The following is a 20,696-nucleotide window of genomic DNA, read 5'->3' on the forward strand; positions in this document are numbered from 1 at the left end:
TAATTTCTTAAATTGTGGCCTTGAAACCAAGCAGAATTGCAATTTATGCACAATCTAATAAAGCAATAGTGGATATCCTAGACTTAAAGAGGAGAGGGAGGTAAGCCAGTTAAAGTACTTAGTAGTGATACTAATAAAAACATTTTGGATTTTCAAACATTTTTGTTTTGTTTTGACTCATGCCCTTTCAATTTCCCATCATTGAGGGGAAAGGTGTTACAGTAGAATATTTTTTTAAAAATTTTATTTATGAATCTTGAGACAGGAAGGAAGGGAGGAAAAGAGGGAGAGAAACATCAATGTGGGGTTGCCTCTCAAGTGCCCTGAAACCCAGGCATGTGCCCCGACCAGGAATCAAACCAGCAACCCTTTGGTTTGCAGGCCAGCACTCAACCCACTGAGCCACACCAGCCAGGGCTTAAGGTAGAATTCTTAAAGGAACATTTTAGTGTTAAAAGTTTCATTGTCCCATCTCCCTGTCTTTAAGAATTTTTAGGCATTACGGAATCAAAGGATTGAAATGAACGATGATAGATCTTGGGTTTAACGCTCACACTTGGACAGGACCATGTCATTTTAAAAATCTAGCATTTTGAAATGTTTATTACCTCAGAGTATCCCATTTTTATTTTTAGTAGTTGTAAGCACACAATTTCATACTGTATTTAAATCTGTTTCTTAATCTACCTTTAAAATTGTCCTCCCTTTGCCTTTCTTCAGATTGAAAAATCCTACTCCCTTTTCTTGCTGTGTTCCTTTCAACACCTCTTATTTTTGTTTTTAAATCTGCACTCATTTTAATGACACGAGTGATACATCTTTTAGGAAAAAATGTAATTTTACAAATAAAGCGGAAGATCCTCTTGACCACTGATGCAATAGAGGTAACTACTGTTACAGTTTTGTGTATATCTATCTAATAATTGTAGTTACAGAGCTGATGTCCAAATAGGCTCCATGCTGTGATAAAGCATCCTAATCCATGATAAATGTAATTTCATGATCTATACTCAATAAACATATACTGCGCACCTGCTGTTTGGGATATAAAAAGATTCATTCATTCAGGTATTTCTATGCTAGACACCATTCTACACTTGGGATGCCAAAGTCTTTAAAGACAGATGATTAACCTCATTAAATTATGTAAGTATGATAAAATCCTATGGAATAAGAAGAGCTGGAATAATAGGGTGGTGGTAGATTTGCATCTTTATATATTAAAGTGGTTTGGGTAGAGGTCATTGAGAACACATTTGGGCAAAGGTGTAAGTAGATAAGAGCCATGCAGATAACATGGGGCAGAACTTTCCAGAGGATACAGAATGTAAAGGCCTTAAAATGGAGGTTGTACCTGGAATATTTGAGGGATGGTAAGGAGATTGGAGTGGAATGAGTGGGATGAGTGGTGGGAGGTCAGAAGTGTAGCAGGGAATGGGGAAGTCAGGCTTTCTAGGCCACAGTAAGACTTTCCTCTGACATGGGGAGACATTGTGGGATTCTGAGCAAAGGAGTGAAATATCTGACTCTTTAAAAAGGATTATTCTGGCTGCTGAGAAAAGGGAGACAAAGATACACCAGTTAGAAGATTGCTTTAGTAATTTACACAAGATTAGCATTATAGGTTATCGAAGTGGGTGACTGGTAGAAGGATGTATATGTACATATATACATGTATAAAATATATACAAGAATTATATAAATATGTAAGAAAAATAAATTAAGCACTTATACTCTAGACATGGATATATAATGATGAACAAAATAGATATGGTCCCTGCTTTTTTAGGAGTGTACATTCTAACTTACCTAGGAATTGATTGTGGTAGTCAACCCTAAATTTTGTCAAAAAATTTCTTACATTCTTTTTCAAAAATAGTGTCCAGGAAGAATATATTTTTAAAATGTATTACCAAAATACACACACAGAACTATAATGAGAGGAAAATATTAAGTTTATTTAATTCTGGACATTAATAATATTTCCTAATAGCTTTACTGTACATTTACTTGTACAATGCTACATTAATTACTTTGGGACAAATCTGTAGAATGCACCTATATTGTTCCTGAGTTTAGTCCTGTCTGGTACTAGATCAGTTTTAGACAGATTTTAATTTGTGGGGGGGGACGTAATATTTCCTAAAGGGTAATAGCTTGAGCTCTGGAGTCAGACTGTGTAGACTGAATTCTGGCTCTGATACTTGCAAGTAATTTAGACTAATTACTTATCCTCTTTGAAGGATAAGTAATTTTTTAAAATTGTATTTTATTGATTATGCTATTATAGTTGTCCCAATTTTTTTCCCCTTTGCCTCCCTCCACCAAGCTGCCATGCTGCTCCCTCAGGCAATTTTCACACCATTGTCCATGTCGATGGGTCCTGCATATATGTTCTCTGGCTACTCTATTTCCTATGCTACATTTTACATCCCCATGACTATTCTGTAGCTACCAATTTGTACTTCTTAATCCCTTCACCTTTTTGGCGCATCCCCCCTTGACCTACTTCCCATCTGGCAACCATTAAAATGTTCTCTGTATCTATGATTCTGTTTCTGTTCTGCTTGTTTATTTGGCTTTTTAGATTCAGTTGGTGATAGATGTGTATTAGTTGCCATTTTATTGTTCATATTTTTGATCTTCTTAAAGAGGACAATTTAACATTCATATTATGCTGGTATGGTGGTGATGTATTCGTTTAGCTCTGTCGTGTCTGGGGAGCTCCTTATCTGTCCTTTGATTCTAAATGATAGCTTTGCTGGGTTGTAAGTCCTTGCTTTTCATTGCTTTGAGTATTTCTTGCCAATCTCTTCTAGCCTGAAAAGTTTCTTTTTTAAAAAAATATTTAATCTTTATTGTATATTTTTCAGTTACTATTTACTCCCCTTTCACCCCCCCCAATCCCATCAATCACCACACTGCTGTCCATGTCCATGAGTCCTTTTGCCTTTTTGCTCAATACCTCCACCCGCTCACCTACCCCTGAAATAGCTGTCATCCTGCTCTCTGTCTATGAGTCTGTCTCTATTTTGCTTGTTAGTTCACTTTGTTCATTAGATTCTACATATGAGTGAAATATGGTATTTGTCTTTCTTTGACTGACTTATTTCACTTAGCATAATGTTCTCCAGTTCCATCCATACTGTAGCAAAGGGTAACATTTTCTTTTTTTATGGCCAAGTAGTATTCCATTGTGTAAATGTCCCATCATTGTTTTATCCACTCATCTATTGGTAGACACTTGGGCTGCATTCATATCTTGGCAATTGTAAATAATGCTGCAATGAACATAGGGGTGCTTATGTTCTTTCAAGTTAGTGTTTTGGGTTCCTTTGGATATATTCCCAGAAAGTGGGATTGCTGGGTCAAGAGTCAGATCCATTTTTAATATTTTGAGGTATCTCCACTGTTTTCCACAGTGGCTACACCAATCTGCATTCCCACCTTTCTCCACATCCTCGCCAGCACTTGTTTGATGATTTATCGATGATAGGCATTCTGACAGATGTGAGATGATATCTTATCGTGGTTTTAATTTGCATTTCTATGATGACTAGTGATGTTGAGCATCTTTTCATGTGTTTATTGGCCATTTGTATGTCCTCTTTGGAGAAGTATCTATTAGGTCCCTTGCCCTTTCTTAATTGGATTGTTTGGGGTTTTTTGGTGTTGAGTTTTGTAAGTTCTTTGTAAATTTTGGATATTAACCCCTTATCAGATGTAGTAGCAAATATGTCCTCCCATTCTGTGGGTTGTCTTTATATTTTGTTGATGGTCTCCTTTGCTGTCCAAAACACTTTTAGTTTGATGTAGTTCCATTTATTTTTTTTTTCTCTTGTTTCCTTTGCCAGGGGAGATATATGTGATAAACTAATTGCTATGAGCAGCGTCCGAAATTTTGCTGCCTATGTTTTCTTCTATGATTTTTATTGTCTCAGGTCTAACATTTCAGTCTTAGATCCATTTGAATTTATTCTTGTGTGTGGTGTAAGTAGGTGGTCTACTTTTCATTTTTCTGCATGTATCTGTCCAATTTTCTCAGCACCATTTATTGAACAAACTATCTTTAGCCCATTGTATGTGCTTGCTTCCTCTGTTGAATATTAATTGACTATAAGATGTAGGTTTATTTCTGGGCTCTCTATTCTGCTCCATTGATCTGTGTGTCTGTTTTTATGCCCGTACCATGCTGTTTTGATTACTATGGCCTTATGATATAGTTTGATATCAGGTGGCATGATTCTTCCAACTTTGTTCTTCTTTCTCAGGATCACTGTTGCTGTATGGGACCTTTTGTGGTTCCATATAAAATTTTGAAATATTTGTTCTAGTTATGTGAAATACTTCATTGGAATCTTAATAGGAATTGTGTTGAGTCTATAGATTGCTTTAGGTAGTAGGGACTTTTTAATGATGTTAATTCTTCCTATCCATGAACATGATATGTGCTTCCACTTATTTGTATCTTCAATTTCTTTCTTCAGTGTCTTATAATTTTCTGAGTACAGGTCTTTTACATCTTTGGTTAGGTTTGTTCCTAGGTATTTTATTCTTTTTGTAGCAATTGTGAATGGGATTGTTTTCTTAATATTCCTTTTTGTTAGTTCGTTGTTGGTGTATGAAAATGCAACTGATTTCTGGGTATTAATTTTGTATCCTGCTAATTTGCTGAATTCATTTATCAGTTCTAGTAGTTTTTTGGTAGAATCTTTGGGGTTCTCTATGTACAGTATCATGTCATCTGGAAATGATGACAGTGTTACCTCTTCCTTTCCAATTTGTGTGCCTTTTATTTCTTCTTGTCTGATTTCTATGGCCAGGTCATCCAGTGCTGTGTTGAATAAAAGAGGTGAAAGAGGACATCCCTGTCTTTTCCTGATCTTAAAGGTAACGTGTAGTTTTTGCCAGTTGAGTATGATGCTGGTAGTGTTTTTGTCACATATGGTCTTTACTATGTTTAGGTATGTTCCCTCTAATCCCACTTTGCTGAGAGTTGTTTTTTTTTTTTTTATCATAAATGGGTGCTGGATTTTATCGAATGCTTTTTCTGTATCTACTGATATAATCATGTGGTTTTTTTCCTTTATTTTGTTTATGTGGTGAATCACATTTATTGATTTGAAAATGTTGCACCAACCTTGCATTCCCAGAATAAATCCCACTTGATCATGGTGCATGAAGTTTTTGATGCATTGCTGTATTGGTTTGCTAATATTTTGTTGAGGATTTTAGGGTCTATGTTCATCAGGGATATTGGCCTGTAAGTTTCTTTCTTTGTAGTGTCTTTATCTGGTTTTGGAATTAGGAAAATGCTAGCCTTGTAAAATGAGTTTGAGAACCTTCCTTTCTCTTGAAATTTATAAAATAGTTTGAGAAGGATGGGTGTTAGTTCTTCCCAGAATATTTGGTGAAATTCACCTGTGAAGCCATCCAGTTCAGGGCTTTTGTGTTGGGAGTTTTTTTCATTATAACTTCAATTTCAGACTTTCTGATTCATTCTGATTTAGTTTTAGAAAATTATGTATTTCTAGGAATTTATATATTTTGTCCAGGTTGTCCAGTTGTCATGTAGTTGTTCATAATATTTTCTTACTATCCTTTGTATTTCTTTGGTGTAAGTTGTTATTTCTCTTCTTTCATTTCTGATTTTATTCATTTGGGTCTTCTCTCTTTTTTTTCTTGATGAGTCCTTTCTCTTTTATCGTGATGAGTCTGTTTAAAAGTTTGTCAATCTTGTTTATCTTTTCAAAGAACCAGCTCTTGAATTCATTGATATTTTGTATCATTTTCTTCAGACTCTATTTCATTTACTTATGCTATAATCTTTATTATTTCCTTCCTTCTGCTCACTTTGGGCTTTGTTTTTTTTGTTCTTTTTCAAGTTCCTTTAAGTGTGAAGTTAGATTGTTTACTTGAGCTTTTTTTGGTTCTTGGGGTAGGCTTGTATGGCTATGAATTTCTCTTAGGATTGCTTTCAGTGTGTCCCCCAGATTTTGGATTGTTGTGTCCTCATTTTTATTTATTACAAGGTATCTCTTGATTTCCTTCTTGATCTGGTTGTTGATCCATTTATTGTTTAAAAACATGTTATTTAGATTCCATGTCTTTGCGTGTATTTTAGTATTTCTTCTTGTGATTGATTTCTAGTTTCATAGCACTGTGGTCAGAGAAGATGCTTGATGTGATTGCAGTCTTTTTAAACTTATTAAGATTTTTTTGTGTGTCTTAACATGTGGTCCATCCTAGAAAACCTTCCAACTGCACTTGAAAAGTATGTATATTCTGCTGCTTTGGGATGAAATGCTCTGAAGATATCAATTAAATCCATTTGATGAAGTCTGTCATTTAAGCTCGCTGTCTCCTTGTTGATTATATCTCTGGAAGATCTATCCATTGAAGTCAATGGGATGTTACAATCCCTGACTATGATTGTATTTCTGTTGATCTCTCCCTTTAGGTCCATCAAGATTTGCATCACATATTTTGATGCTCCTATGTTGGGTGTGTAAATGTTTACTAGGGTTATAAACTCTTGTTGGATTGTTCCCTTTATCATTACGTAGTGTCCTTCTATGTCTCTTACTAGATCCTTGGTTTTAAAATCTATTTTGTCAGATGTAAGTATTGCTGCCCCAGCTTCTTTTGCCTTTCCATTTATGTGAAATATCTTTTTTTTCCCTTTATTTTTAGTCAGTGTGTATCTTTGATCTAAAATGAATCTCTTGGAGGGAGCATATATATGGGTCTTGTTTTCTTCTCCATTCAGCTACCCTATGTCTTTTGATGGGAGCATTATAGCCTTTTACATTTAAGGTAATTATTGATAGATAGGGATTTAGTGCCATTTTATTGTTAGACTATTTTCCTCTGTTATTTCTTCTCCTTCTTCTCCTTGTCCTCCTCTTCCTCCTCTTTACTCCTCCTCCTCCCCTTCTTCTTCCCCTTCTTCTTCTCCTCTTTTTCCTTCTCCTCCTCCTCCTTCTCTACCTTCTTCTTCAAGCAAGTGTTGCAGTACTGGTTTGGTATTAACAGACTCCTTTAGTTTTTTCTTGTTTTGAAGCTCCTTATTTCTCCTTTGATTTTAAATAATAGCCTTGCTGGGTAAAGTTGCTTCAGCTGTAGGTTCTTGCTTTTTATCACCTTGAATATTTCACACCACTCCCTTCTGTCCTGAAATATTTCTGTTAAGAAATCAGATGATAGTCTAATTGGTGCTCCCTTGGATGTAACTCCTTGCTTTTCTCTTGTGACTTTTAGGATTCTCTCCTTGCCATTAAGCCTTGTCATTTTATCTGTGATGTGTCTCAGTGTGGGCCTCTTTGGGTCCAACTTGTTTGGGACTCTGAGCTTCTTGGGCTTGAGTATGTTTTTCCATCATCATATTAGGGAAGTTTTCAGTTATTATTTCATCAAATAGGTTCTTGATACCTTGCTTGCTGTCTTCTCCTGGTATTCCCATGATGCAGATGTTTTATGCTTCATGTTGTCCAAAATGTTTCTTAAGCTATCCTCATTTCTAAAATTCTTTTTTCTTTATGCTGCTTTTCCTGGATTTTTTTTCATTTTTAGCTTGTCTTCCACATCACTGATTCAGTCTTCTTCTTCTTCTGGCCTACTGTTTATTCCTTCCAGTGTATTATTTATTTCAGATATTGCATTCTTTTTTCTGACTGGTCCTTTTTTATGGTTTCTGTGTCCTTTTTCATGCAGTTCAATATCCTTATGATCATTACTCTAAACTCTATCTGATAAATTGCTTGCTCCATGTCATCTAGTACTTCTGGAGAATTCTCTTGTTCTTTCATTTGATTATCTTTCTTTGTCTTCCCATTTTGGCTGCTTCTTTGTACTTTCTTCCTAGTTGTTAAGCTGATCAGTGATATACCCTCAAGCTGTAATCAACAGCCTGGCTTAACACACAGGATGGGGCTATCACTTCACCTCAACTGATCCACTTGGAGAGGAGTGCTCTGCCTAAGAAAGATAGCTTCTGTAGTTTGGTGAATGACACAGCACAGGTATCCTGGTGACTGTTCCTTCAGTTCTCTCCCCTCAGCCATCAATCTCAGATTCCCCTCAAGCATCTCTAGTCCACTCTGCCCTCCTGCCAGAGACCAGGGTAAGTGGCTGCAAGCAAACTTTGTGTGGTGGCCCTTTAAGAGGCTCTCTGAATCTCCAGCCATTACTCCCTGGTAGACAGAAGCCCTGCTGCTTTTCACAACTGGATGTCATCTGGGTTTCTTTCCAGCTGTGGTTGTGTAGGCTGGAGAACCCAGCTTGGGGCTTAGGCCACACACTTCTGAGAGACAACACCTCTGGCCACTGAAATATCCCTCCAGAACTTCAGTGGCCTCCCTTGGGGGCCCAGGGAGCTCTCTTGTGCATCTTCTGCACTCCCTACCATTCTTGTAGTGAAATGGTTTGTTATGTCTGTACATAGTTATAAGGCTTTTCTCCAGCTGGTGTTCAGTTGGTTATTCAGGATGATTTCTCTATAATTTAGTTGTGATTCCAGATTGGTCCTGGGAGGAAGTTAGTGTAGCTTCCACTTACTTCTCTGCCATCTTGGATCTCCTCCAAAAGTTTATTTTGAGAAATCAGCTAATAGTCTTATGCGAGCTTCCTTGTAGGTAATGAACTGCTTTTCTCTTGTTGCTTTTAAGATTCTCTCTCTGTCTTTAATCTTTGGCATTTTAATTATGATGTGTCTTTGTGTGGACCTCTTCAGGTTCAACTTGCTTGGAACTCTGTGCTTTCAAGAATTGAATGTCTATTTCCTTCACCAAGTTAGGGAAGTATTCTGTCACTTTTTTGTATAGGTTTTCAATTTCTCTCTTTCTTCTTCTGTCAACCTTGTGATGCAAATGTTGGTTTGCTTAAAATTGTGCCAGAGGATCCTTACAAAATCCTCATCTTTGTTTGTATTCTTTTTTCTTCTTGCTGTTCTTCTTGGGTGTTTTTTGCTTCCTTATATTGCTAATCGTATTTGATTCTCAGCTTCATCAACTCTACTGTTGATTCCCTTTAAATCGTTCTTTATTTTAATCAGTGTATCCTTCATTTCTGACTGATTCTTTCTTTTTTTTAATTTTATTTATTTATTTTTAGACAGAGGGGGAGGGATGGAGAAAGAGAGGGAGAGAAGCATCAATGTGTGGTTGCCTATCATGCACCTCTACTGGGGACCTGACCTGCAACCTAGGTGTGTGCCCTGACTGGGAATCGAACCAGTGACTCTTTGATTCACAGGCTGGCACTCAATCCACTGAGCTACACCAGTCAGGGCTTGACTGCTTCTTTTTTATGGATTCCATGCCCTTTTTTATGCTGCTGAAGTTCTCACTAAATTCACTGAGCATCCTTATAACCAGTGTTTTGAACTCTGATTCTAGTAGCTTGCTTGTCTCAATTTTTTATAAAGTATATTTTATTGATTAAGCTATTACTGTTGTCTCAATTTTTTCTCCCAGGTATTCCATGCCACCCTGAATCCCCCCACCCATCAGCATGCCCCTGCCTTAGTTCATGTCCATGGATCATACATATAAGTTCTTTGGCTTCTCCATTTCCTATACTATTCTTAACCTCTCTTATTTTGTAGCTACCAATTATGTTTCTTATTCTCTGTACTTTTTCCCCGATTGTCTCCCCTCCCCCTCCCATTGATAACCCTCCATGTGACATCCGTTTCTGTTAATCAGTTCCTATTCTAGTTGTTTGCTTAATTTGTTTGTTTGGGGATTTTTAGATTCAGTTGTTGATAGTTGTGAATTTGTTGTCATTTTAATGTTCATATATTTGATCATCTTTTTCTCAGATAAGTCCCTTTAACATTTCATATAATAAGGGCTTGGTGATGATGAACTCCTTTAACTTTACCTTACCTGAGAAGCATTTTATCTGCCCTTCCATTTTTTTAAAAAAAAATTATTTATTTTACTTTATTATATTTTTAAATATGTTTATTGATTATGCTATTACAGTTGTCCCATTTCCCCCCCTTCACTCAACTCCATCCTTCCCACCCCCTCCCTCCCACATTCCCCCCCTATAGATCATGTCCATGGGTCATACATATAAGTTCTTTGGCTTCTACATTTCCTACACTATTCTTACTCTCCCCCTGTCTATTTTCCACCTATCATTTATGCTACTTATTCTCTGTACCTTTCCCCCCTCTCTCCCCCTCCCAATCCCCTATTGATAACCCTCCATGTGATCTCCATTTCTGTGGTTCTGTTCCTGTTGTAGTTGTTTGCTTACTTTGCTTTTGTTTTTGTTTTAGGTGTGGTTGTTAATAACTGAGTTTGCTGTCATTTTGACTGTTCATATTTTTATCTTCTTTTTCTTAGATAAGTCCCTTTAACGTTTCATATAATAAGGGCGTGGTGATGATGAACTCCTTTAACTTGCGCTTATCTGAGAAGCACTGTATCTTCCCTTCCATTCTAAATGATAGCTTTGCTGGAAACAGTAATCTTGGATGTAGGTCATTGCCTTTCATGACTTGGAATACTTCTTGCCAGCCCCTTCTTGCCTGTAGGTCTCTTTTGAGAAATCAGCTGTCAGTCTTATGGGAACTCCTTTGTAGGTAATTGTGTTCTTTTCTCTTGCTGCTTCTAAGATTCTCTCCTTCTCTTTAATCTTAGGTAATGTAATTATGATGTGTCTTGGAGTGTTCCTCCTTGGTTCCTGCTTCTTTGGGACTCTCTGAGCTTCTTGGACTTCCTGGAAGTCTATTTCCTTTGCCAGATGAGGGAAGTTTTCCTTCATTATTCATTCAAATAAGTTTTCAATTTTTGTTCTTCCTCTTCTCCTCCTGGCACCCCTATAATTCGGATGTTGGAATGTTTAAGGATGTCCGGAGATTCCTAAGCCTCTCCTCATTTTTCCGAATTCTTGTTTCTTCCTTCTTTTCTGGTTGGATGTTTCTTTCTTCCTTCTGGTCCACACCATTGATTTGAGTCCCAGTTTCCTTCGCATCACTATTGGTTCCCTGTACATTTTCCTTTGTTTCTCTTGGCATAGGCCTCATATTTTCATGTAGTTTTCGAACAAATTCAACCAATTCTCTGAGCGTTCTAATTATCAGTGTTTTGAACTGTGCATCTGATAGGTTGGCTACCGTTGAATTATTTCTGGAGCTTTGAAATGTTCTTTCATTTGGGCCATTTTTTTTTTTTAATTTTTGTCTTGGTGCATCTGTTACATAAGGGGCAGAGCCTTAGGTGTTCACCAGGGCAGGGTAATGTTGGTTGCTGTGCTATGACGCTGTAAGTGTGTGTGGGGGGGGCGAGAGGGAACAATGGCGTTTGCTCCACTCTCCACCAGATTTCAATCACTCCCTCCACTACCCACAATCAAATTGGGCCCCTCTGGTGCTGATTCCTGAGTGGGTGGGCTTGTGCATGTTCTAGGCCCTTGTGAATCTCTCTAACACCCTCTCCTGTGAGGCTGGGAGTTTCTCCTGCTGCCGCCTTAACTCACACGGGTGCTCTCAATCACAGGTTTGAGGCTTTATTTCCCTGCGCTGGAGCACTGGCTTGCACGGTCTGCTTCGCTCCCCTGCCCTTCATCCGCGTTTATCTATGCGCAAATATGGGGCTGTGGGGTCTGCTACCTGCTGCACTGCCTGCCTGCTCCATTTGTCCCACACTCCGCCAGTCTCTGGGTCCCGCCGTGGCAGGGCGAGTCTTCTCTGCCCCGGCTGCCTGTCTATGCCCCTCCTACCAGTCTGGATGAATGTTTCTTTTTTTATCTCCTTGGTTGTCGGACTTCCTTGCCATTCGATTTTCTGTCAGTTCTGGTTGTGCAAGGAGGCGCAGTGTGTCTACCTATGCCTCTATCTTGGTTCTCCCTGCCCTTCCATTTTAAATGATATCTTTGCTAAATAGAGTAATCTTGGATGTGGGTCCTTGCCTTTCTTGCCTTTCTGTCCAGCCACTTCTAGAAGCCTGCAAGGTTTCTTTTTAGAAATCAGGTGACAGTCTTATGGGAACTCCTTTGTAGGTAACTGTCTCCTTTTCTCTTGCTGCTTTTAAGATTCTCTCTTTATCTTTAATCTTGGGTAACGTAATTACGTATTTACGCCTTGGTGTGTATTTCCTTGGGTCCAACTTCTTTGGGACTCTCTGAACTTCCTGTACTTCAAGGAAGTCTATTTCCTTTGCCAGACTGGGGAAGTTCTCCTTCATTATTTTTTTCAAGTAAGTTTTCAATTTCTTGTTCTTCCTTTCTCCTTCTGGCACCCTTACAACTCAGATGTTGGAACATTCAAAGTTGTCCCAGAGGTTCCAAAGCCTCTCTCTCTCTTTTTTCTTTTTTTGAATTCTTGTTTCTTCATTCTGCTCTGGTTGAAGGTTTATTTCTTCCTTCTGGTTCAAACCGTTGTTTTAAGTCCTGTTTTCCTTCCCTTCACTGTTGGTTCCCTGTATATTTTCCTTTATTTTACCTTCCATAGCTTTCTCTTTTTCCTCTATTTTGTGACCATACTCAACCATTTCTGTGAGCATCCAGATTACCAGTGTTTTGAACTCTGCATCTGATACGTTGTCTATCTCCTCATTGCCTAGCTCTTTTTCTGGAGTTTTGATCTGTTCTTTTATTTGAGCCATATATCTTTGTCTCGGCATGTCTGTTATGTTATAAGGGGCGGAGCCTTAGGTATGCACCAGGGTGGGGCAACCCACTTTGCTGTGTTGTGGCGCCGTATGTGTGGAGGGGGTCAGAGAGGGAACAATGCTACTTGTTCAGCTCTTGGCAGGCTTTCAGTCACGTCCCCTGCTTCACATAAGCAAATTAGGCCCTTCTGGTGATGATTCTTGGGTGGGTGGTTTGTGTAAGATCTAGAACCCTGTAGGTCTCTCCAGTGAACTCTCCTGTGAGGCTGGGAGTTTCTCCCACTGCCGCAACCACCACAGGTTTTCACAGCCAGAGTTTTTGAGGCTTTCTTTTTCCACACTTGAACCCTGGGTTGTACAGTCTGTCTCGCTCCACAGTTGTTCCTTCTGGCTTATATGCACACGAATGGAGAACTGCCCAGTCTGCCAACTGTCACCTTGTCTGCCCGGGTCCAGCAGCCACCACCTCACCCACCTAGTCCTCCAGCCTCCACCGTGCTGCGAGTCCTCTCCACCCTGGCTACCCATCTCTGCCCCTCCTACCAGTCTGAATGAATGTTTTTTGTTTAACTCCTTGGTTGTTGGACTTCCATACAGTTCGATTTTCTGGAAGTTCTGGTGGATTTTTGTTTTTTAAATTGGTTGTTGTCCTTCTTTTGGTTGTGTGAGGAGGCAAAGTATATCTACCTACACCTCCATCTTGGCCAGAAGTCTCCATTTTGTTTAGTTCCTTTTCTGGAGATTTGTTCTGTTCTTTCATTTGGGCCATGCTTTGTCTTCTCATTTTGTCAACCTACCTGTGTTTGTTCCTGTGTATTACGTAGAGCTGCTATGTTTCCCAGGATTGGTAAAGTGGTCTAATACAGGAGGTGTCCTGTAGGGTCCCGTGGCAAAGCCTCTCCTATTACCCATTCTCAGTAGTTGAGCTGTGCCTACTCTGTGGGCTGTGTGCCACCTCCTGTTGTAGTTGTGCCTTGATTGCTGTTGGCATATCCAAGATCAGTCACTGCTTGTGTTTTGTCCAGGTTCACGCAGCATAAGCTACAAAGTGACTTGCAATTGGCTACTACTTGTGCTGGGCTTGAAGGTGGCCAGGTGAGGCTAAGCTGTTAAACAAAGCTAGTTACGGCTAGTGCCAGGCCTGGGGCATCTTAATGAAAGATAGAAGAGGTATGGAGCTGACTGAAGTCTGATGCTGCTTTTGAGATAATTTAGGACAATCTGAAGCATGGGCCAAGATAAACCACTCATACAGAAAATCCAATGGAAACAGCTTGGGTTGACCAGCAAGTTAGGTGGGTAGGGCCTCAGGGAATCACCAGGGTAGGACAAACAGTGTGAGCAAGATTGATGGAATCTCAGATATGGTACCCATCTGCCCACTCTGTGGCTCTGTGCAGGGAGGACTCAGAAAAAGAACAATGTATCCCAGCTCTCACCCTGGTGCCAGACAATTCAGTTCCATCCTCTATGTCTCTGATTCCTTTCAATCTGCTGCCTCCATGCTCTAGTTCAGAGGGAGGGAGTGTGGGTAACTTTGTGCATGGGCCCTTTAAGAGGGTCTTCCAGGGAGTCTAGTAGTTTCTTTATTCCATAGCCTAAATCCCTGCTGGTTTTTAGAACCAGGAGTGTGGACACTTCTCTTCCTGGAACTAGAACTCTTGGCTGGGGGTCCTGGTGTGTGGCTTGGACCCTTTACTCCTGAGATATCCCTCCCTATTTTTATCTGCCACAGGTGGGTGAAGGACCAGCCTATATGTGTCTCTGCCTCACTACCAGGCACGATGTGGTTTCTTTAATTCTGTAGGTGTAGGACTTCCATTCAGCTCTGTTTCTGGTGGTTCTGAATGATGGTTGTTCTGTAGTTTAGTTGTAATTTCATGTAGTTGTGTGAGGAGGCAAACCATGTTAACTCATGATGCCATCTTGCCTGGAAGTGAACCTAACATTTACAATTGATATAGTGTTTTGATGTTGAAAGGAGGGCACTGAATCATTTTTATGTTGGTGCTGATGTTTAATTTCTAACTATTATAGAAATATAATTTGCAACAAGGACAGTGCCAGTGAAAAAAAGAAGTATGTGGGCTGAATCTCATGCACTAGCCAAATTGAGCTTTAGAGCTGCTATTCTGTCCTGTGAGTTACAAACAATTGTAACAGGTGGTTAGGTCAGATAGCTGGGAACCAGTGAGATCCCAATCTGGAAGAAACCCTGACTTACCAGAGCCAGCACCGCCCCCACAAAAAGTTGGGGAGAAATGCTGTGGCAGCAGATTGAAATAGCCACAGCAGGAGGCTGCTGCCTGAGGCAACAGTAAACAGTCAGTGTGTGTCCCCAGAAGCTGAGCAGCTCATGACCCAGCCAGAGGGAGCTTGTACTGAGGCTGCATGGGGCTGAAAAGGTCAAAACACACATGAATGGTGGAGGTTAGCAAGCTGCAGCAGGGGCTGGATGCCCTGCCCTGGGCTGGTACCTGGTGCTTTACATGTGACTGGAGACCTTGCCATGTTATGCAAAATGGTGGCCAGAAGAGGAGCTAAGACAACTGTGATGAATATGGCCGACCTCAGCCCACACAGTTGAAAAGCTGGACATTCCCATAGCACATGAGATTTTGGGAATGGACTTTAAAACAGAATGTGTGCAGAAGCCTCTCTCTTTCTCGCTTCACACCCCAAGTTGGGGAGCACTCATGGGACCAGCAGACACCAGGCCTACTTGGGACTTAGGCCTCACATGGATGGGAGCCAGCTTGAAGAGGTAGAGTCCCCCACTGGGACATGCCGCAACGGGTGCCAGCCCTTGGGACTCTGTGACCCTGTACAGGCAAATGGGCCTGGACTGCTTCAGTGCATGGAGGCTGAGAACAGCACATAGAGGCATGAGCTGGGAACACTCCTCAACCCCAGAGTGCAGGCAACATTGGGCACTGGAGCCCCATTAATGGAGCTTCTCCTACACGACCATCTAGAGTGATCTGGCAGCATACCCCAGACCCCAGGAGAAAGGGAAGCTTCATGAGATGATGGTGACTCTAGAACTCAATGTGCACACCAGAGAGAGAGAGAGCCTGAGGTTGGAGACCCATTTGTGTAGCTGCCATGAGCTCCAGAATGACAAATAATATGGGGCGAGGTGTCTGGACACTGACTCTGGTCCTGGGGGTGGCTGGTTTTCTGAGCTTTGCGAATGAGGTTGGCTCAGAGGTAGAATGCTCCAGTCCCCTCAAATTGGGAACCCTATTAATAAAAACCTCTTTCCTTCCCCACAAACTTCTGTGTTATGCTTGTACACAGTGGCAAGTAGCCGGACCCCAGGCTGCCCAGTTACATAATGACCAGCAGTGAAGAAAGAGTCAAACCTTCTTCTGCTATCTTTTCTTTCCTCCCAGGAAGACCAGGAAGAACCAGCTACTCATCAGGTTATCTCTTTGCTTTTTCCTTTCTTGCCTTTTCAGTTTTTATCTTTCATTAGCTTAGATAACTTTTATATTAAGAGCCTGAAAAAAATAAGGATTTGCTTCAAAAGCTAGTTATGGAAATACTGTCTCTAAATCTGGATAGGAGGCTGGATGCTTTAAAAAGCTGTAGTGATAATCATAAAATCTGGACAAAGAAGTCTCGTTGTAGGGGGTTTAGAAGATTCTCATGTAGCAAGCTGCCAGCCAGACCACTATAAAGGGGGCTCTCAGCAAGCATGTTTCAGAAATCAGACAAGAAATTTAACAAGACACATCTGTACAAACTGATTTTTTAAGTGGAGCTATATTAGTATGAGCAGTATAAACTGCAAGATTTAAATCAATGGTGTAAGTACATTGTAAAACATGCATGAAAATAGTGACTTGGATAGAAATCTGTCAGTGCTACAAAAATACATATAAACAAAAAAATTTCTTCCTTTGACAAATCTACAAGCTATAAAATTAAGAATGCTTAGATAATTTTATACTACCTATGTGAAAAATACCAAGCTAAAACAATCTTGTTCCAAAGTTTAGAACATAATTCTGTCAAATAAAAATATTCTTCATACAATGTATGAATTTATCAATAACTTTCTGGGTATGAAGTTGTTCTTTACGTGGCAGTCCGATGAGAATCCCTCTGAATTACATATTGATTAGAATTTCGTCTCAACTGATACCTGGAAGGAGACAGGAAGTTTTGTTTAAAAAGAAAACCTGTTAAGTTCTATCCCTTTCAATAATCATATCTTATATTTAAAATGTGATCAATCTGATTAAAATTAGGAGCTAGAATTTTCCTGAGTCATCAACAATTTTTTGTCTTGAATTTTAATAATCAAATACCTTTCATTTCAACTTGGTTAACATAAAACCATGTGATACCAGTTGTAATATAAATATCTTTTGAAGGCCTGATTTGATTTACAGTAACAATATAACTTTTTGTAGCAATGTATTTCTTCACATTTGTTTCACGGGGCACTCAGCTCCAAGGGGCTATGTGTGTTGGCCAGGAACTCTCACCTCTTACATAAATCACCCCTGGTGGCCTATCCATGACTGCTGATTTATCTTTCTCTAAGTAATGCAAGGAGCTGTATTTAAATGTTTCTTTTCTTAAATGCAGAGGAACAGATATAAAATGCTGCTGACTACATTCTGTTGGTTCTAAAGCTTTGATCTGCCATCAGGTTTAAATTCTGTTGCTACACTTTATCCTCTAAAAGTTGGTGTTAACTCTGAATCCAGCTACTGGACAGAGGGTTGCAGATGAGGCTCTCTGTACTTTGGGCGAGGGGCAGGGGTGGGCTCAGGCAAGGTGCTAGATTTGGGCTTCTCTGGAATCTCCGCCTTGGGAAACAGTCATGGTGCTCTTCTTGGTTCTCCCCTTACCTCAGGCCTTTATGACTCTCTGGAATAGCTCTTTTCATCTAACCTCTTTCTATTTAATATCACTCTTAACATTTCTTCTTTATTTCTAATCTAAATTCCTCACGCTATATTTCTTAGACCTTTCTTCCTTGCATACTTGAAGACAGTCATTAGATTCTTTCTCAAGACCCTCACTTTCATTAGTCTTTCAACAAGGGATAGAGCTGGTATAGTATAGTGAATAAAGTACAGGTCCTGGCATCAAATCCAGTTGCTGTCACTTTGGTGTGTGATCTTAAGCAAATTGGTTAAGTTCTCCGAGCCCCCCTAATTTCCTCATTTGTGAAATGAAGATATCTTCTTTGCATATTGTTGTAAGGATTGAGATAATGAATGTAATGCACCTACCATGTATCTGGCCTATTGCATTTTTTGTTTCTGCTTTTCCCAAACTGTAGACATTCCCTTAAAGGACAGAATATTCTGAAAATGAATGTTTTAGAATGAAATGGGACTATCCCGTTAAGTGGTGACTTGGCAACTCTTTCTGGTAAGGAAGAAAAGGAACTTAACTTTCATTGCTGGGCTACGCACTGTACTAGGGACTTACCACGCACCTGGGAGTCAGGAGGCATGTATTAGTTTCTCAGCTCCATCACTTATTCATCTATAAATGGAAAGAGCAATACTTTCCCTACCTCATGGATTATTACAAGACCAAAATAAGATTTTGGTTGTAAGTAATTTAAAAACAAAAAGTTTTCTCTATATATACTCAATCTTGCATTCACAGAGATCTCTTATCACTATTTTCCATCCTGTTTCTCCTGGTCTGAATTGTTGCACTCCAGGTTCCTATGAGATTGGCATTGCTTCAGTTTTGTAGGGATGAAGCACAGACCCTCAAACAAGTTCTGTTATGTTGTTGTATCTAGTAAAGATAACATTGCTGAAGAATCAATCTTACCCTACATTCTCGATTACGTAACCTTCCATTTGTATGTATGGTGAAATCAAATTTTCTATCATTTTCCTGAAAAAAAAAACCAATAGAATTATGGGTTAGGAACAATATTTTTAAATATTGAAAAACAAAGGGAAATTTAAGAAGCAAAGATAATTGGTTGTACAAATATGAAAGTCACCAAAGAGCTGGTACCTGACTGGAATTAAACTTTGAAGTACTGCAATCCTTTTTCATCAAAATATGCAAAACAGCATCATGGATTGTTAAGAAAAATATTGAGTCCTTGACTTCATCATCAAAAAATTCACAGCGTTCAAGCTTCTCAATGAAATCATCTCAAGAGAGAAAAAAAAGAATAATTGTTAGGAAGAAGTAATTATTTGGCCATAGGTTTCTCCTTGAGGCTGGGGACTCTAATTTTCGTTTGCAAATGTACAGAACATATGCTTATAGATGCGGCAGTTCTGGGTTGCCAGACTGGTTATTTATCAGGTACTTGCTGTAGTCCATTTCCCCAAAGCTGCTGGGTTTCATCAGAAAACATCTTTTCTGTCCACCCCACATTACCTCTCCAGTCACCTCTGAGGAATTCCATTCTTGTAGGCATTAACCAGCACTTGTTTGCACAGATCACTCACCCAAATATTACCTCAAAGCCCTGTATAGGTAATATGAAGGTTCAGAAGATAAATTACACATGAATCTTGCCCTCAAGGATATAAGAACTTTTATGTATACCAACAGTAGTGAAAGGAAAGGTACTGTAGAATAATAAAGGCAGAAAGCAATCTGACTTTTTTTTTTGCTGTTTTCTTAGTTTTAAAAATAATTACCAGCACATAGTAGGTCTTCATGTTTTGTTGAATGAATAAGAGGGGTACTGATTATGTGCTATGGAAATTCAGAGGAAGTAGGGTTCAGGTTGTTTCCTCTTGCCCTAACCAGTGTGGATAGGTTGGTTGGGCATCATCCTGCAAAGAGTAAGGTTTTAGTTCAATTCCCGGGTAGGGCACATGCCTGGGTTGCAGGTTCGGTCCCCCATTGGGGCACATACAAGAGGCAACTGATTGATGTTTCTCACATCAATGTTTCTCTCCTCTTTCTCCCTCCCTTGCCCTATTTCCAAAAAAATAAAAAAACTATTAAAAAAATTTTTTTCCCTTGGTGGGTGTCTGGGAAAACTTGACTAAGCAGATACCATTAAAAGAATGACTAGGATTTGGAGAAAGATGGAGGGACATTTTATTAAATGATGAATATTTTTATTAAAAACTGAGAGGGACCCCAGGCAGCAGAAGCAGAAAGAAGAGATACTTTCAAAAAGATCTGGGATGATAGAAAAGGAGTAAAATTATTTAATAGATTCAAGGGTTACTGAGCTCAAGAGAACTAGACTGTATCTATAGATTTTAGGGATAGGATCCAGTAGAGAGGCAAAACTGAAGATGCCAGTTTCATGCCTCCTTCAGGGCCTGTGATTTCCTCCGATACTGTCAAGGTTACTCCCTTACCTCTTTCCAGTCTCTGCTCAAATGTCGTGTTATTGGACATATTTGATTGCCTGTCTAAAATAGGATCATCTGTGCTGCTCTGTCTCTTAACCAGTTTGTTTTCTTCACTGAACCTATTACCTGAAATATGTTTTTAGTTACTTTTATCTGGCTTTCCCTCTAGACTGTAAGGTTCATAAGGGCAGAGGCTTGTCTTTTTCACAGCTGTATCCCCAGCACCCAGAACCTTCCCTGGAAGAAAGTGTCACCTGGTGGGAACACAAGAACAGAGCTGCGGAACACTGTGATGTGTGTGTTCCATGGGTGCAAACAGTCTGAAGACCACAGCGCTCTGTCTGGGGAAGCAAGAAGTTCTCACAGTTACTAAAGGATAAATTCTAGAAGGAGTTTTCTAGTCAGACAATGGAATAGTATAATGTTTACAGACAAGGACACTAGTTAGAAACTTGTTCCCCAGGGCCTAGATGAGAAATGATAAAGATTTGGATTAAGGTGTGGAAATGGAGAGGAAGGGACTGATTCAAGAGGAGATATCCACAGGTGACTCACTGGATGTAGAGGGAAAGGAAGAAGAAGAAATTAAAGGTGGGTCTAGAGTTTCTACTTTAGGCAACTGAGTGAGTGGTGATGGAGTAACTGAGGCAGGAAAGGAGAAGAAGTGGTTTTTGGAGGGAGGATAATATATTTAGTTTTGAACGTATATCTGGGGTGACTAGTATACATCCCAACAATTGAATACATGGATCTGCAC

General features: G+C 39.6%; 1 protein-coding gene across 2 annotated transcripts in view; it reads right to left on the minus strand.

Annotated features, from left to right (window-relative positions):
• Window positions 1-16,372: 16,372 nt before the first annotated feature.
• Window positions 16,373-20,696, minus strand: part of SLC26A3 (solute carrier family 26 member 3) — a 39,749-nt gene continuing 35,425 nt past the window's right edge. For both annotated transcript variants that reach the window (XM_045193485.3, XM_024557309.4), the window contains 3 exons: window positions 18,627-18,769; window positions 18,435-18,500; window positions 16,373-16,773 (listed from right to left, as the gene is read on the minus strand). In XM_045193485.3, coding sequence (XP_045049420.2) covers window positions 16,750-16,773; window positions 18,435-18,500; window positions 18,627-18,769 — 233 coding nt within the window. In that variant the 3' untranslated portion in view covers window positions 16,373-16,749. The remainder of the gene's footprint in view (window positions 16,774-18,434; window positions 18,501-18,626; window positions 18,770-20,696) is intronic.

The sequence above is a fragment of the Desmodus rotundus genome, chromosome 6 (genome assembly GCF_022682495.2).
Source record: "Desmodus rotundus isolate HL8 chromosome 6, HLdesRot8A.1, whole genome shotgun sequence".
NCBI lineage: Eukaryota > Metazoa > Chordata > Mammalia > Chiroptera > Phyllostomidae > Desmodus > Desmodus rotundus.